Source organism: Paroedura picta, chromosome 17, assembly GCF_049243985.1.
Source record: "Paroedura picta isolate Pp20150507F chromosome 17, Ppicta_v3.0, whole genome shotgun sequence".
NCBI classification, from domain to species: domain Eukaryota; kingdom Metazoa; phylum Chordata; class Lepidosauria; order Squamata; family Gekkonidae; genus Paroedura; species Paroedura picta.
In genome coordinates, this window is record NC_135385.1 from 24,073,507 (window position 1) to 24,089,869 (window position 16,363).

Below are 16,363 nucleotides of genomic sequence, written 5' to 3' on the forward strand. Positions count from 1 at the left end.
TAAATGAAATGTTTAACTTTATTGCTCGGTCACCAGACAGGAAATAAACGCATTTTGGGGCCCGCTTTACAGCTGCCTTCCCATCGAGTGCAACTGAACACACACTGCCCTTGCTAATCAACTGAAACGCCTTTCTGAAAAATCACAAACCCGCAACCACACAGAGCGGTTCATACAAGCCTCGCTTCCATCCCCAGCCTTCTCTGCCCGCATTCCGGGCCGCTTTCGCCAGTGGCCACCCAGATAGGACATTAAATGACGGCTCCCGGCCCTCCCACATCGAGGCGACTAAAAGAGCGCATGAAAGAGTTCACATTTGCCACGGAGGCCAAGCACAAGGGGGAAAGGTTAGCAAAGGATTCTAGTGGGGGATCAAAGGTGACCCCGCCCCCCAACTACGCCAGAAGGACGACACTCAGAATCAGAAATCTGGCCTTTCGGTAACAAATCTAAGTAGCTGGGCTGGGGAGAGGCATGTCTCTCGTCACTTCATTTATGGTCTTCATGTAACCGCCTCTTACGAGGACGTGGCTCGGAAGCAAAGTTAATTGAGCATTCATGCCACGGCTGTACTGACGCCCTGCGACCCACTCGCATTACGGGGGTAAGTGTTGCCCCTTGCTTGTGTGCAGACATAGGGCCCAAGAGCCTCAATTCTTCAGAATGCTATAGGAGATGGGTGTGGCCCATCTGTCACACCGCCAGGGGGATTCTCATACGGCGCAGCAATGGGGTCGCAGTCATCATCTATCAGAGCCTCTCACACGGAGCCTGAGATGCTTGGCACACACAAGCCCCAGAACCAGTATCTCGTTCATGAGTTCACCCTTCCCGTTCCGACACACTCCATGAGTGAACAGCAGCACAACATAACAACACCCCTGTGCTTATCCCATGCTTCATTTGGGATTTGCCCCTCTCGCCTAGCCGGGCCAGAGAGAGAAATGCAAAAGAGAACAGCTGAACAGTCGAAATGAGAGACCAGACCCCACAATGAAACCATTTTGGCTCCCTTCCCATCAGGATTTCAGCCAGTGAGAAGAAGGACCAAAACCCTACAATCTCAGGCATTCTTGCCCGTTGGGGGGGGGGGGGGGAGGCATGACAAGAGACCCAAACGAACCTGCCCAGAGGTGCCGGAAGCGTGATGATTTTTTTTAAAGAGTGTTCTGGATTACAAAGATCAAGGAAGAAAGGCGAGTCTGCTGATCAGGCAATCGTGAGAAGCAAAAAGAGGAGGAAGTTATCAGCCCTACAGGGAAGAGAGGAGAGGAGGGTAGGCAGGCACAGGGAGCTGGCAACCAGGCCTTGGAAAGGATATTCAGCCCAGAGCAGGGCCTGGCTCAGAGGAAGCTGAAAGGTGGTCTCCACCCCTTGCCCACCTGTCAGCTTCAGAAAAGGCCTCCATTTTTTAGGAAGGAGACACCGAGTTGGAAGCCACTCCAGCCACAAAAGCAGGAAGTCAGTAGAGGCCAGCATCCAAGAAAAATGGCAGCTTCTCATCTTGCCGAACGCTCCCGGCCTCGGTCACACCCCCCCCCCATCCCAAAAGCACACAGGGATGCCTCGCAATCAGCCCACTCCCAGGACTGACTTTATTCCTCCCTGCTGAGGGTTTCCCTTTTCCCCCCCAGTGAAAGAGAGTCCCCCGTTTGGCTTCCCCTGGGCGGATCTAATCGCAGGACCCATCCTTCCAGCCGTCTCGCCAGCGCTCGTCTACGAGGGAGCAGTCGAATTCGGGCTTCCCGAGCTTCTGGTTCACCTCGTTGTGGAGCCGGCAAAACCACTGGGTCAGGTTCCGCCGGCTGGTGGCATCGGGCTGATTGCGCTGTATCCTGTGCGACAGGGGGAAACCAGGCAGCCTGAGCACATGTCCTTCCATGCTTCATTTCCTACCTGCCAGGTCCCTGGCAGCCTTCTTTGGGAAGGCAGCAGCTCTCCAAGGTCCCCGGTTAAGGTCTTTCCCATCCCCTACTGCCTGGTGATTGAAGATGCCAGGAATCGAACCTAGGACCTTCTGCATGCCAAGCAGAAGCCCCACTTCTGAGCCATAGCTTGACTCTAATCTCTACACATGAAACTGCCTTATACCGCAATTGTCGGTCCATCCAAGACAGCATTGACTACCCAGGCTGGCAGCAGCTCTCCAGGGTCTCAGCTGAGGTTGTTGCTTGGGTGTGTGTGTGAACATCTGAGAAGGCCCGAGCTGACTGCTCACTGGCATCTCTGTTGTTCTAGCAGTGCACCACCAATTGTGTCACCAAGGACAGCCAGACACACCCAGCACAGAGAGAGTGATATTTTGTTCCTGGCATTTGCTTTTCTCCTCAACAGGAACCCAAACCCGTTCAAGGCATTCTCCTGTCCTGTTTTATTATCAAGACAACCCAAGACGGCCCAGAGAGCTTCCACGGCACAAGCGGAGATTCAGAGCCTAGGCGGTCCCTCTAGCCACAACGCCACAGGTGCCCCAGACTGCACCTAGCAGAGACTTTTTCAAAGGGAGGTTTACTTGTAGAAGCGAGGCAGGTGAGCTCTTCAAGAAAAACAGAGCTCGGACATGTTTGGTCGATTGTTTTGTTACGGGCAATAATTTCCTCGGCTGCATACCTAGTGCTTGTCTGGTGCAATTCTGTCCCCTAGTGGATACAACAGGTAAAATATCCACGGGCTCCCTTGACTTTTTCTTGGCCGTCGAGTCACGGCTGACTTAGGGCAACCTTACGGTGTTTTCAAGCTCAGACGTGGTTTGACCCTGCAAAGCAACCCTGGGCTCCCTTGCTGGTCTCCCACCCAAATACAAATGGGGGCTGACCCTGCTTGGCTGACTAGTGATGGCCAGAGAAATAAACAGTTTTCTGGGGGGGGGGGTGTCAGATTCCTGGAGGAGACGTCTATGAAGGGCTACTGGCCATGATGACTATGGGGAACCTCCACATTTAGAGGCACTGATCCTCTGGGGCCCAGAACGAGGAAGCTACATCAAGCAAAGGCCCTGGCCTCCATACCAGAGGAGCTGGTGTGAGACAGGATGTTGGACTAGAGAGACCACTGATCTGATCCAGAAGGGTTCGTCTCAAGTTCTTATCAGGGGAAGTCTTTGATCTCTATGCCCTGTTGTAGGCCCTCCAGAGGACCTGGTTGGCCACCATGAGAGACAAATGGACTACTGGTCTGATCCAGCAGGGCTCTCCTTATGTTCTATCCTCGCAATACCAGAATGATTGGGGGGAGGATTAAGATGGCAGAAGAATTCAAAATAAAGAGACGTGACAGAAAATCACTTAGGTTCCATGACCTGGAGTTGCATCAGAATTCCGTGTTCTGCCATGGAAGCTGGCTGGGTAGCCCTGGGCCAGTCACCCACTTTCAGGATCACCTACCTCACAGGACTGTCCCGAAGGTAAGACAGAGGAGAGGAGAACAACAGGAGTCCCCCTTGAGGAGAAAGCCAGGACGGAATCCTAGAATTGGGAGGGGCCAGAGAGGCTCAATAGAGGCTCAGCCTAAAGCACCAACATAGTCGATCATAACAAATGACCTGGCTACAGAATTTCAAGACAAGCAGCAGTTAAGTTTCAACTGCAGACACTCACCTCTCCCTCACATCTTCTGCACACTCCTCACAGGGGAAAACCCTGGAAAACAAGTGGATGAACTGCACCATCTCTTGCTGCTCGGTTTTACTGGGCCGGTCAGGGTAGTACGCCGCCATGGTGTGAAGGAAGGCCCACGAGCTTCTCCCCAGCATTTCTCGGTCGAGAGGGCAATCGGAAGGGGGCTCCTTCTCTTCGGCTCCCGTTTCCTGGGTCGGAAAGAGAAACATACTACATGAGAAATCGGCTGGAGAAAGCAAGCAAGCAAGCAGCAAAACATATCCCTTGATGAGACCCCGTCTCTTTCTAGGGCACCTCTCCCCACCAGTTGTATAGAAATACTCTGCTGCAGACCTTCCCCAGCCTCAGTCTGAGTGGGATCAAGTCACAGAAAATGTGAGAGACTTGCCAGTCAGAGAAGAGAGGATAAACACTGGCAGATTAAAGTCCTTATTTGGGAGAAGGGCACTCAACCTCAAGGATCCTCCTATCCTAGCTAGGGAAGAAAGCGAGAGGAAGCTCCACTGAGACAAATACTAGAGATTAAAAAAATAATGACACCCGCGAAGAGGTTGAGATTAAGTTTTGCAGCAGTAGTAATTAGAAAGTACAGTCATTAAAATATAGAAACCCAAAGGCTAAACATAAACCTGGCTGCTTCTACGCAAAGGAAATTTGTCACTGGGGACTTTGGGAGGTGCCTTTTCACCCAGGACAAGCAGCCAAAGGCAGCCCCATGGACAGATGTTAGGATCGCCAGCCGTGGGTTTGGAAATACCTGGCGATTTGGGAGAGGGTGGGATCCACAGAACGTGTGGGGTGCAAGGTCTAAAAGGGGTGCCATGCCCACTTCAGTGGGGAACGATGCCATAGAGTGTGGCAGTTTACACCATGTTCAAATCAGCTTAAAACGCAATAAACCAATAAATGCTCCGATATGCCTCCCCAGATATTCAGTGGTGGGGTCTTATCCTGGGGAGGAAAACCCACATCATTTAATTTTGTTACCACTGGATGCGTGTGTAAACACTCGCACACCCCTGTGCAAGAAGCGCCCTCCAGAGCTGGGTTGCAAAAGTGGCCTCAGCCCTGGGAGGGGCAGGGGCCTTGGGCGGGCCCCTCCCCCGCAGCCCACCTCGCAGGGCCGTTGTGAGGAATGCATGCCCCCTCCCCCCTCACCGCCGCCGCCTGCTTCTTCTGGTCGCGCATCCAGCTCCTGAAATCCGTGCAGGCGCGGCAAGGCGGCTTCTGCTTCTGCTTCTTCTCCCCCTCGCCGGGGCCCGGCAGCGGGAAGGGGAAGGCGGGAGCCGGCCGGGCCGGGCTGGCCGTGGGCGCCGCCATCTTGACCGCCGCAAGGCATGCCGGGACGCGGAAAGGGGCGGTTGCCGCGGCAACACCCGCCAGGAGGGAAGGGCGCATGCGCCCGAAATGGAACTCTTGCGACCTGCGCCAGGTAGCTGCGTGCGTGCGCACGCGCAGAACGCGACTTCTGTCCTGGGCTGCCTCTCTGCCTGCATCGCCCACCCATCTGTGCACCTCTGAGCTCCCTCTTTTAAGGGGACGTCTTAAGAACCTGGTGGACGCCTCCTTCCTTGGGAAGGCAACCCGGTGCAATGGCCTGTGTCCGAGAGGCAACCCGGTGCAATGGCCTGTGTCCGAGAGCATCGCCCGCCAAGCTGGCTCCACTTGCCAAAGCGTGTGGCCCTCCAGGTGGAAGGGCCCTCGTGAGGGCTTTGCACCCCCGCTGCCCGTCCCCCAGCTGCCCACCCTCCCCAGCCAGCCTCGGCCTCACCTCGCTTTCTTCCACCTCCGGCTTCGGGGCGGGCTTCCTCCTTCGCTTGCGGCTCGCCCCGGTTGTCTTCCCGGCCTGTTGGCAAATGTCAGCCGTCAGGGACTTGGCTCGGGCTCTCGCGTCCCGGGGAGGCAGCTCCCGGCGCCTGACAGACGGCACGCCCTCCGGAGCCTGGCCTTTGCTTCTGGTGGAGTACGGGGAGGAGGAGTACGAGGACAGGCAGGCAAAGGGGAAGGATGCGGATGGGGATGCGCAGGGCTCAGGCAGCGTGGGGCCGCACCGCCTTATCTCGGCCGACTTCTTCAGCCAAAGGAACACCAGAGTCAAGTGACGCTTTTTCAGGCTGCCGTTTTCGGCCACGGAAGAGTTTGCTTTGCGGAGACAGGCCATGGGGGCGAGATGCGGAACCGTTGCCGAGATTTCTTCTCAAACGACCCTTCAGAGCGGGAAACGAACAGCTTCTGCACAGAGGCAGCGTAGCCCCCAGAAGCCAAAGAAACCTTTCGCCGCGGAATGCTGAGTGGATCCAAAATGATCAAAATCTATTGGGTGGACAAAGAACCGAGTCCCCCAACAGCCTCACAATCCAGATCTGGGTGCTGAGTGGGGCTCAGGGACCATAAAAACGGTTTCCGTGGCAGCCCATGACAGGGCCACCACGTTGAAAGGGCTTAGGTCACAAAGAGGTGGTTTGGCTGCTGACCAAAGGGGAAAAGGGGCCACTTGTGTATCTGAAAGGCTGCCAGGGTGCTTTGGACCTACCGCGACCGTACAAATTAGCGGAAGGTCCTCAGTTAATTACTCTCCGCATTCCCCAATTAAGAAGAGTACATTTGCCTGACACTGTAATGCTGATCTATTTCTTTTGCTATGTTTCCCCCCTGAATTAAATCCAAAACTATAAACTGAGCTTGTTATTCCTGTTTGGTCCTAAAATCTGTTAAGCACAGACTCTGTGGAGAGTTGAGGCTTGATTTGATCTAGAACCCATGAGACCCTCATTTTCGATGTACCCTCCTCCTCCTCCTAGGACGCAAGCTAAGAAACTCCGCTGTGATTAGATCATTCCAGGAATGAAACTGCAAAGGCTACCAACCATTTCTTCAGACTAGTGACAATTCAGATTTTACAAGACAAAAGAGGCCTGAATTACAGTAAGGATAGTCCGTTCCCATGAGGATGCTCGGAGTGAAAGACAAATGTGCCGTCACTCTGGCACTGTGAAGATATTTTAACGAGGACTCTTTGGGATTCAATTCACTATTTGCTCTGGAGCGGATCTCGCGTGTTTCCCCTGAACCTCATCCCAGTCAACAAAGGCCTGACATGCTCTCATTTAGGGGAAAAGTGATGGGTGTGCTCAGCCCGGCTCTTCACCGCTGTCTACTTCCCTGTAGCCTCTTGTCTAGACCTCTCCGGTCATTTTCCTTCTCTGCCCCATTTACGGAAGCGACCCTGGTCGGTGGGAAAGGGCCATCAGCTCTGAGTCGGGAAATTCCTGCAGATTTCAGGGATGGAGCAAGAGGAAGACAGGGTCAGGTAAGGAACAGGTTTGAGCAAACAAGTCTGCTGTTATTGCTTCTCTCTAGCTGTTTTTACAACCTACTTTGTACTACCTGAAGGAATCCTGAAGCAGCTGACCAACACCTTTCCCTTTCTCTCCCCACAACATGCCCTGTGAGGTGGGAGGCCAGGAGGAGTCTGAGAGAGATATGAGAGAACTGCTCTGCGAGAACAGGACTGTGACTAGAGCCTGAGGTCACCCAGATGGATGCATGTGGAGGAGGAGCAGGGAATCAAACCCAGTTCTCCAGATTACTGGCTGCTGCTCTTAACCACGACACCACGGTGGCCCTCCAGATGAGTCACCGACTGCCCAAAATTATGGCTCATGAGCAGCTGTGCTTTGAATTCAAGGCTGACAGGTGGGAAGCCCAAAGAAAAGGGGCCGGTTACTCGCCTCTGTTCTGAAGAATCAGTGGGGCACCAGTTCACCTTGGCTGTGTGACCCACATCTCCACCCTCGCCCAAAACGCCAATGTGCTTTTCCTGTCGTTATCCTTTGGCTCCCATCAGAGTTATAAAACGACAGCATGCACAGGAAGCGGTACAAACAAAGCAAGGTGTATTTATTGTTTTTCTATTTATGCACTTCATTTACATCCCACCCTTCTCCCTAAAGCGGCCCCCCTCTCCTCCATTTCATGGTGGGGGGAGAAACCCTGCCCAGGAGGTCAGGCTGAGAAAGCGCGCCCGACCGAGCTTTCATTCAAACACAGCCGCTTAAGAGGGAATCGGATCAATATCTGGAGCATCAGTGGCCAGTAGCTATTAGCCACAAGATATAGAGAGAGAGCTCTGCCTGGGCCAGCGATGCTCTGCCTTCTTGGTGGGAGGGCTTCTGAGATTCTGGCCCAGCCGGAGGATCTCCAGATGGCCCCTGGGTTTGGGTCGCTGTGTACCACAAATTGTTGGCCTGGATGGCCACTGGGCTGACCCAGCATGGCTTCTCTTGTGTTCTGATGTTCTTCCTGCTCCTGTATCTCTTGGGGGACTTGAGACAGAAGAGGCGAGGTCTAACGACAGCCATGTTCTTTGCCGCACTTGCTGCTGGCCAGGGGGAAGCACAATCATACGTAATCCAGGATAGTTGCTATTTTATGGTCATTGAACCAGAAGGACTGTTAAAACCCACCCGAAACCTGTTGAACTCGTCCTGTAGTTACCAAATGATGGGAAAGCTACCTCGAGGGGAAAGTTTTCAAGCGTCTGACTTTAGAATTTGTTGGTTTTTAACATCGGTCAATATTTACTGAAGAGGCAGGATTCACTCAGGCGCACTGATCTAGCGCAAAGAACATTGCTGCATCACCCATGGCAAAGCCGTAAACGAAGCCCTACTTGGGGACACAAGAAAAGTCTTGCTGGATCAGAGAGTTGAGGGTTGGAATCCGTGCCTTATGCGGAGGGGCTTAGAGAGTTGGGTACGTGTAGCTTGGAGAAGAAGAGGTGCTGGGACAGCTGTGTTTAACAACGACGAAGACAGGCATGTTGAAGAGGGGCCAACTTATCCCTGCAGCTTTAGAGACAAGGATTGGAGTCACGGGTTCAAATTACAGGAAAGGAGCTTCTATTTAAATATTATAAAGCATCTTTGTACATGGAATGTGCTGCCTCAGGGACTGGTGGAGTCTCCTGTTTTGGATGATTTTGGGAGGAGATTGGATGAGCCCCTGCTGGCAGGGTGTGATTTTTAAGCCCCCGTGAAGGTGCGGGGCTGGACTGGATGTCCCCTTCCAGCTCTGTGTGATTCTGAGATTGAGAATCAACAGACCCAGTGAACCTTCGGCCCAGTCCTGCCAGCCAAAGGTGGATTCTGCTCTCCTAAGTCAACTTTGCTTTGTGCCTCTTATCTTCAAGGTATTTGGAACAATCCCACCAATTGGTGTTTAATTTCTAAAGTGAAAGAGGGCAGGACTTACGCTTGGCTTCAAGCCCTTCCTTCTGACTCACTGGAAGATCTTTCTTCGGAAGCCCCAGATGAGTGAGTCAGGCTGCCTGCGGAGATGGAAAGGCACGGGGAAAGTACTTCAAGGACATGGGACGCGGGCTGGGAAGGGCTGGGTCAGTTAGGGCCTTGAACTGAACTCGGAACAAATGGGCAGCCATACCAGGATCTTAAAGACAGGTGTGATGCATGGCTACAGCAATGGCGTGTGATATTTTTGAAGCTTTCAGGATATCTCCAAGGGCAGCCCATGTAAAGAGCTTTACAGTGGTCAAGCCCTTGGTGTTACTGTCGCATGGATGAACATGGCTGGATTGACAGAGTCAGAACAGAAAGCTCACTTCTTTGCTAAGAGTTAGCAAGAACAAAAAAGTACTTTGAGATGCTTTTTGCTCTTTCACACGATATAAAAAGGTTCACGCAGGCACAGGCTGAAGCGAAAATGCAGTCCACAAACTCCTTGTCCTCTTTACAACTATCCAACACTGTGTGGGTTTCATCAGCACATATTGGCTTTGAGCTTCTGAAATATCACACTCCTGTCAGAATTCTGCAGGTGGCCAGCCCAGAGAAATAAAAATCCGGGATTCTTAGAAATCAGACCTATTCTGTACAACGAAAGCTATTTTGTTAGGGTTAAGCTTGGTTCAATTCCGTCATGAGTGTTCGGTGAGGGTAGTCAGTTTGATACGGTGCTGTCACATGTTTTCAGAGCCGTACAGGTGTTTTCCCAAGGAAATATGAAAAAGAATGATTACACCAGGAAAACAATAGATTTGTGTTGACACAGAAGTTAATGAGACCAAGAACATCCATGAGCAAGTATCTTTTTTGTCAATGTTCTGTCCTCTTTGCTCTGCATCAGTGGGGGCTCAGGGCATTTGAACTTGGCCCATCCAGGAAGGGCCAACAAGTTCTGGGGGTTTTGCTGTTAAGTTTTGGACGACTTCCAACAATCTTGTAGGATTTTCAAGGCAAGAGGATAACAGCCAGGCCCTACTCTGCTTAGGATAACCTGAACCACCCAGGTAAACGGTCTCCCCCATTCTGAACACACTAAACCGCTCTGAGCCTTCGGGGAGGGCGGTATATCAATGTAATAAATAAATTTCTTCCATAATGTTGTGAGGGTGCATCTTGGTCATCTGCTTTGGACTCTTTCCTGCCTTTTTCTTAACGCTCCCCTCAGGGATATAGAAATTTCATGCAGTAAAGCAATATATATTTTGACTGTAAACAGGACACATACCCCAAACCAGGACCATGTTAAAAACAACCATTTCCTCTACTTTGCTTCAATTTGTTTTCCTAGAGCAGCTTACGTCCTTTTTAAATTGCTTAAGGCCACATTCCTTGACGTTAAACAAATTCCTGACCCCCTTCCCTCACCCCTTTGTGTCTTATTTCTGGTCACAAAAACAACTTTTGCTTTGTTTCAGGACTGTTCCCGCCTTGTTCATGGAATATTATCACAAAGCATTCTTTCTGCTGCCACCCAGTGTAGGTATCTTCTTTCTGTTTGCTATTGGCAGATTACTCAGTTCAGTTGAGAGGAAAAGTGTCTTTCCCAAAACCAACCCTTCAACGGGAGATGCCAGGAACTGAACCTGAGAACTTTTCAGATTAAGCACACCTCTTTGTCACTCTCACCTCGATCCAAGTTGAGTCCTGAGCCAAACTCTGGTTTGATTGATCCCTTTTCGCCCACCCTCCATCTCAAAATGTTTAGACTGTGAACTACACAGGAGAACCAATCTCCACCATCTGGAGATGGTATTTTGCGTGAGACAGATCCACCCTACCTTTGACTCACTCTTGGCCTAGAAACACTCTTTAAAAGTTTGTTTTATGGTCTCTGTCACTTCCTTGTGCTCTGTCAATAAATCAATGGTTTTTCAGGCATTGCCCAAGTTATCTGAAGTGGAAGGAACCTGCCATGCATTTCTTCCTTCTGGCTGCTTCCAAAGTAACATCTATTTGCATATGCTTCTGCAAACACTTACTCTCTCCTCTGCCTCATTCCTGGTGTCAGTCGGGAGACCTCACAGCAACACCCCCAGCGGAGAATTCCTCGCAGTATTCGAACGGCGACGCCAAGGACTGAATTCTGGCTGTGCTGTTGGAGGATGATGAGCCAGAGCCCCAAAATCCATGGGCCGAAATGGGTTCTGGCTGGCAAAAGCCACCGTTCTCTGGTCTCCCAAAACGGCTGAGCTCTCCCTCCTCTCTCTTGTGACAGCAGAAGACGGTTAAGTCTTGGGGGAGCTGCCCCTGTTTGCGCACTGGATCTGCGGCATCCCATTTTCTGAGATTCCATTTCAGCCTCGACAGTAAGATCCCTGTTTAGGGGAAAAGGCGGAAAGAATATGGAAAAACAATTTCTCTCATTAACGCTTCTACAGTATGGGATGTTCATGTTTATGTCAATGATATTTTGTGTCTTCTCCCCGCTGTTCTTTTCTAGAAGCCTTCTTTGAGGCAAAGTCCTATTTCGTCTACTTTTGCGGGATTTCTGCTTATCTCTGCGGCATTCTGCTTAGAACATGATGTGGTTTCCTGATGAGAGGAACTGGGGGACAGGAAACCAATCCGGGGGTGTGCCAATACATCCCCAAGTCCTGAAATCTTCCTCACCCCCCCCCCCGCCCCCTGCCCCACGGCTGAGCAGAGCAGGAAATAGAAGGTGGAATTCCTGGCTCTTGCCCTGGGGCAAAGTGGAAGAGGAAACAAAGGGCGAAGGATGTGATGCTTTGGGAAAACCAGACTCCTCCCTCTGAGCTCTTAAACTCTTAGCCTCCAGGAGGCAGGTGCTTCACACAGACCTCGGAAAGGCACCTGCGAGGGAAGACATGAGCAGCGACAGGTTCCCCGTGGCAGTGAAAGCCCTTGGCTTGCTGAAGCATGGGAAACGGAAGGTATTTCGCCTGCGCTTTTTAGCTTGCTCTGTTCACGGATGCTGCTGCGGCAGGGGCGTTTTGGGTGCTCTCAATTACATCGCTACGGCCCCGGCAATTGGAAATATTACCAAGATGGACAAACATTAGAACAGTAACAAAAATGAAAACGAACCAGAGTGACACTGCGACCGGGAATACACTCCCATCTTGATTCATCCACAGCCGCCTTGCTCTGGGAGCCTTCTCATCTTTTTTTACGCCTAAAATACAATAGAGTATTTGTTATTCTGCACACTGCTTATTAGATGTGTTTGGGCTCTTCTTTTAAGCCACTGGGGCTTGCTCCCCAGCAGTCAAAGGGCAGGAAGCCCTTCAGGCCTGCAGCCCCACCAGATTCTCTGTGGACGAGACCTTCTGCTTTCACAAACTGGCTTTGTTCTCTGTTCAACTTCCCCAGGTCTATATGTTTTCCGTGTCCTGGTCAGATGGCACCGACATTCTCGTCTACCGGACGCTGGAAGAGTTTAAGAAACTCCATGTAAGTTTGTTTCCGAATGCACAGGAGTCCCTTCGGTTGTCGGGCCTCTTTCCGTCCCCATGATCTCCCCCCTCTCTACCTGCGGGACTGCACTAATCCTGCCCTTCCTCGTTTTGCGCCCGGCTTAGAAACACCTGATGAGAAAATTCCCTATTGAAAGCGGCTTGCTGAAGAAAACAGACCGCTCCATCCCCAAATTTCCAGGTAAGAGGGGACAGGAGACGGCTGGCCTTTGAGTGTCGAACTGGGGGAGGGTGAAATGGGATGAGGGCTACCCTCACGGTTCCTAATGACGGAAAGGACGCTCTGAAGGGTCACGGACCCCCCAGAACCAAAGCATCGTGCAATACGGGGAAACAATGAGTGAGGGTTGGGAAATTTCCACCCTTGGGAAATTCCTGCAGGCGGAGCCTGGGAGGAGCGGGACATAAACCCAGCAGATTCCACCTCCCAAAGCTGCGGCTTTTTCCAGTGGAGCCGATTTCAGCTACTTGGCAGCCGGCTGTAATTCCAGGAGCTCTCCAGCTGCCACCGAAGGGAGAGGAAGCTGGCGAGGGCAGGGAGAAGTCAAAGCAATCAGGACACGGAGCAACGATTTAAGCTTTGATTTTGTGCCATATATTTACAGCGGGGAAGCCAGCCTCCCCGCTGAAAAATGCAAATTACTGGGGCAAGGTAGCAAGGAGGGGAGGCTCTGCTCCACAGCATATATTTATAAACACCCTGAGTCACAAAGATAACACACTACAAACACCAGGACTCTCAAGCAGATCTACTCGCTGCAGGAAACAGGTCTGCGAGATCCACTCCTTGCAAGTTTATCTTTCCCCGCCTAGTGGAAAGTTGCCAAGGAGTATCGGCTGCTGTGTCATCATCAGATAAGAGTCCTAATGTCAACTAAACAAAGGAGATTTGGGAGTAGACCTATTTGGGAGGCAACGGGCTCTGAGAGGGCAGCTCCCGGTACGGAGCCTCCAGGAGGGACAGGCGGATCTCCCAGAATTAAGCCTCTCCAGGCGGCCGTGTTCAGTTTTCCCAGAGCGAAGGGGTTCTTTGGAAGGAGAATTCTACGACATTATACCCCAATGGATTCCAGGAGCTTCCGAGCCTGGATAGGGGAACCCTACCCCCATATCCTGCCAGTGGCCAACAGGGGATCTGGCCACCCTAAAAATATCTGGAGGCTTTTTTGGGGGGGGGGGAGCTTTAGGAGGTCAAGACGTGCCGACCCCTTGATCTTTCTACCTCCCGTTTTCCCTTTGAAGCCGCACATTTGAGGCTCAGGACAGATCGGAGCCGGAGCCTGGAGAGGCTGAAGCAGTTTGAGGCTTACAGCACGGAGCTCCTGCAAGCCAAAGCCAAGGTCTCCCGGGGGGAAGACGTGACCCGCTTCTTTGAAGCCCAGCGCCAAGACTTGGATCCGTCCTTCCCAGAAAACAGGTACTTGCCTCTACCTGGGCGGTGAGGAAACAAATTATGCCTCTCAAGAGCAATCGGGACCCCTGTCAAATGTTGTTAAAACGGTCGCATCCTTTTCTCCTGGCACAGTCTGCCAAGGAGGAGGAGAAGGGGCCATTTCGTAAGCCCAAGCCCCACTGCAAAGTCATGCCTGTCCCATCCCTGCCCCCCCCCCCCAGCATCATCATCTTGCCTTCTGAAATGGGAGAGAAGAAAGGGGAGAGGCCCGAGCCCTCGGTCCCCACCATCACGCAGCCGATCGTCTCCCAAAGCTACCGCTGCCTCGAAGCCTTCGCAACCGAAGACACGAAGAACAGGCCTTTCCGCGCCACCAGGGGGGAAACCCTCGAAGTCCTCGTGAAGGACAGCACAGGTACGGATCTCGGGGGCCAGCCCACGTGGGGAGAGCAAGGAACGGACCGATCGGCATATGCCCAAGGCCAAGCCCAGCCCTGGCGGCAACGGGGGGGAGAGAGAAAAGAGAACTGCTTGGTGACCTTAAGCCATTTCTTCGCAGGCTGGTGGCTGGTGGAGAATGACCAGAAGCAGATCGCCTGGTTCCCAGCCTCGTATCTGGAGGAGACGGAGGAGGCGTCTGCCATCCGAGAGACTGACGAGGAAGGTGGGAGAGTTCAGGGTTCTCCACCCAGATCTTTTGAACGGCGAGGTTTTAAATGTGTCACGTTATACAGTCAGGATTTCTTGGTTCAAGTATTCTCCACTCCAAGGGTGCCTTGCGCCAGTCTTTCTAAAATATATATATGGGTACTCAATGCATATATAATTTCGCATTAATATTTTTTCCTCTCATCCAACTTTGTTGACTCTTAAGGTTGAAGTTTCCCCCCTCTGTTTTGGCATATTTAACCCCCTCCTAAAGTTGTTTTTCGGGAGAAGGGCTAGAAGACTTTTATAACTTATTTATATTTCAGTTTCCAGTCATCTCAGGGCTAGTAACACTCGTAGAATCATACAGTTGGAAGGGACCGCCTGGGTCATCTAGTCCAACCCCCGCACTACGCAGGACCCTCATCCACTGTGACCTGCGACCCCCTTGAACTCAGTTGATGGCAGCGGGCTATTGGGATTCTGCAATATTGCAGCTTCCCCTGGAATGATTCCTTGCTCACGCAGCGCACTGGTTGGAAGCGTGAGCTCTGAGCCAGGCGGCAGCGACAGTACTTCCTCTGTTCCTTTCAGAGCTGCTGTATTACATCACGCGGTCCTACAAGGCCAGGCACCAGGACGAACTGTCGGTCAGCGTCGGAGTCGTCGTGCAAGTGCTGAAGAAATCAGACATCGGCTGGTGGCTCGTTCGGTACGGTGGGGAGGGGAGGGGAGGGGGGGGATCTAAAGGTCCGGCCCACCGGGTGTTTCCTGGCACACCAGCTGCAGGAGCTGACTCTCAGGGCTGGCCTACCTGTGGCTCTGCAGAGGCCCGTGGACTACAACTACTCCCCCCCCCCCCCGCCCCGAGATACACAAATTGCAGAGTCCTGAGCTGTTGCTTGAATGAAGCAGAGAGGATTTAAGGCCAGATGAAACTCCAGCGGAGGCAGTTCAGCCTGTGGCCTGGCACAGACCCACCAGCTGCCCCCCCCCCCCCGATCTCGGATCTTCCTTGGCCTTTCGGCAGTCCTTTGTTCATTCACTCCTGCAACCTTTGCCTTCCAGGTACAACGGCCACGCCGGCTACATCCCGTCCGTGTCCCTCCGGCCGTACAAGAACCCCCACTGCAAGTTCCTGGCTCTGGCCCACGGCGGGCTCGGCGCCTCCACCCCAAACCTCACTGATGTCTCCCCCTTCTTCGGAAGGCACGCCCCACGCCGGCAGCAAGGCATCCCCTCGGACACAGCCCCGCCTCGCGACACCGAGGGAGAGGAAGACAGCCCCCTCAGTCGCATCAGGTCTCGGTCCTTCGGGGGGGCCGTGGCCGCAGCCGCCTCTGCCGTGGCCTCGGACCAGGACAGCTTGTCGGACAGTTCGGGAAGCGGCAGCGAGCAGGGATTGTGCTGGGCCCCGGGGGGAGCAGAAGCGCAGAGCTTGGGGAAGACCCCCCAGCCCGCCTCAGGGGCCCAATCCAGCTCCTCCTGGCCTCTCGACAGCAAGAAGCAGAGCGACTCGGGATTTGCCGAGGAGACGTCCGCCTGTGCGGATCGTTCCCCCTGCTCCTCCCCCGATTCCGAGGGCCATCCTGGGGGCCCCGTGGTGCCCCCACGGCCCTCGTCCCACGAAATCCTCCAGAAATGCAGCACCATCACCAGAAGGGCCGTGCAGGGGACGCGGCCCCGCCCCACTCTGCCCGCCTGTGCGCAGAGCCCCCAATGACTTACGCTCGGGACCCCCCAGCCTTCCTTCCCTCCCGCTGACGTTTTGTACGTATTTTAACTGTTTGGGGAAAACTCTGCGCTGGCCCTCTTTTAAAAACAGTTTTGAGTGAGGTACGTTCAGCCAGGTATTTGGTCTGGATGCTTTTGGGGTCTGCCATTTCAACCTGGAACTCTTATTTGTAAGCTGCCTCGAGCCACGAGGCAAAGACAGAGCGTGTTTTAATAAAGAAACATGATCCTCCG

The 16,363-nt window shown here is 52.9% G+C and overlaps 2 protein-coding genes and 1 long non-coding RNA gene across 8 annotated transcripts; 1 reads left to right on the top strand and 2 right to left on the bottom strand.

The window, feature by feature from the left end:
- On the bottom strand, window positions 1-5,778 carry GFER (growth factor, augmenter of liver regeneration). Of its 2 annotated transcripts, none has more exons than XM_077316906.1 (3): window positions 5,389-5,778; window positions 3,597-3,805; window positions 1-1,835 (listed from the first exon to the last, which is right to left on the bottom strand). In XM_077316906.1, the coding sequence occupies exons 1-3, from the start codon at window positions 5,776-5,778 to the stop codon at window positions 1,673-1,675; spliced, it is 762 nt and encodes a 253-aa protein (XP_077173021.1). In that variant the 3' UTR covers window positions 1-1,672. The 2 variants fall into 2 exon arrangements, with proteins under 2 accessions (XP_077173021.1, XP_077173022.1); XM_077316907.1 differs by lacking the exon at window positions 5,389-5,778 and adding an exon at window positions 4,776-5,030.
- An 890-nt stretch (window positions 5,779-6,668) lies between these two features.
- Window positions 6,669-12,241, bottom strand: LOC143827390 (uncharacterized). 2 transcript variants are annotated; one of them, XR_013227290.1, is made up of 3 exons: window positions 11,966-12,241; window positions 10,900-11,235; window positions 6,669-6,886 (listed from the first exon to the last, which is right to left on the bottom strand). It is a non-coding gene; the product is annotated as an uncharacterized LOC143827390 (long non-coding RNA). The 2 variants fall into 2 exon arrangements; XR_013227291.1 differs by lacking the exon at window positions 6,669-6,886 and adding an exon at window positions 7,431-7,998.
- Window positions 6,715-16,325, top strand: NOXO1 (NADPH oxidase organizer 1). Of its 4 annotated transcripts, XM_077316893.1 has the most exons (9): window positions 6,789-6,927; window positions 10,336-10,396; window positions 12,251-12,331; window positions 12,460-12,535; window positions 13,597-13,771; window positions 13,969-14,162; window positions 14,307-14,411; window positions 14,990-15,107; window positions 15,464-16,325. In XM_077316893.1, exons 1-9 carry the CDS (start codon window positions 6,902-6,904, stop codon window positions 16,116-16,118), a joined length of 1,491 nt encoding a protein of 496 aa, XP_077173008.1. In that variant the 5' UTR covers window positions 6,789-6,901; the 3' UTR covers window positions 16,119-16,325. The 4 variants fall into 4 exon arrangements, with proteins under 4 accessions (XP_077173007.1, XP_077173008.1, XP_077173006.1 ...); XM_077316892.1 differs by lacking the exon at window positions 10,336-10,396 and having other exon boundaries at window positions 6,715-6,927; XM_077316891.1 differs by lacking the exon at window positions 6,789-6,927 and having other exon boundaries at window positions 8,606-10,396; window positions 15,464-16,324.
- The last annotated feature ends 38 nt before the right edge of the window (window positions 16,326-16,363 follow it).

Coding starts and splice junctions, on each gene's coding strand:
- GFER (XM_077316906.1), bottom strand. CDS start 5,778: ATGGCCTGTCTCCGCAAAGCAAACTCTTCCGTGGCCGAAAACGGCAGC. Junction 3,806..5,388: donor CGGAGGTGGAAGAAAGCGAG/GTGAGGCCGAGG, acceptor TTTCCGACCCAG/GAAACGGGAGCCGAAGAGAA. Junction 1,836..3,596: donor GCAGAAGATGTGAGGGAGAG/GTGAGTGTCTGC, acceptor CCTGTCGCACAG/GATACAGCGCAATCAGCCCG.
- NOXO1 (XM_077316891.1), top strand. CDS start 10,160: ATGTTAAAAACAACCATTTCCTCTACTTTGCTTCAATTTGTTTTCCTA. Junction 14,163..14,306: donor CCTCGTGAAGGACAGCACAG/GTACGGATCTCG, acceptor ATTTCTTCGCAG/GCTGGTGGCTGGTGGAGAAT. Junction 14,412..14,989: donor CCGAGAGACTGACGAGGAAG/GTGGGAGAGTTC, acceptor TGTTCCTTTCAG/AGCTGCTGTATTACATCACG.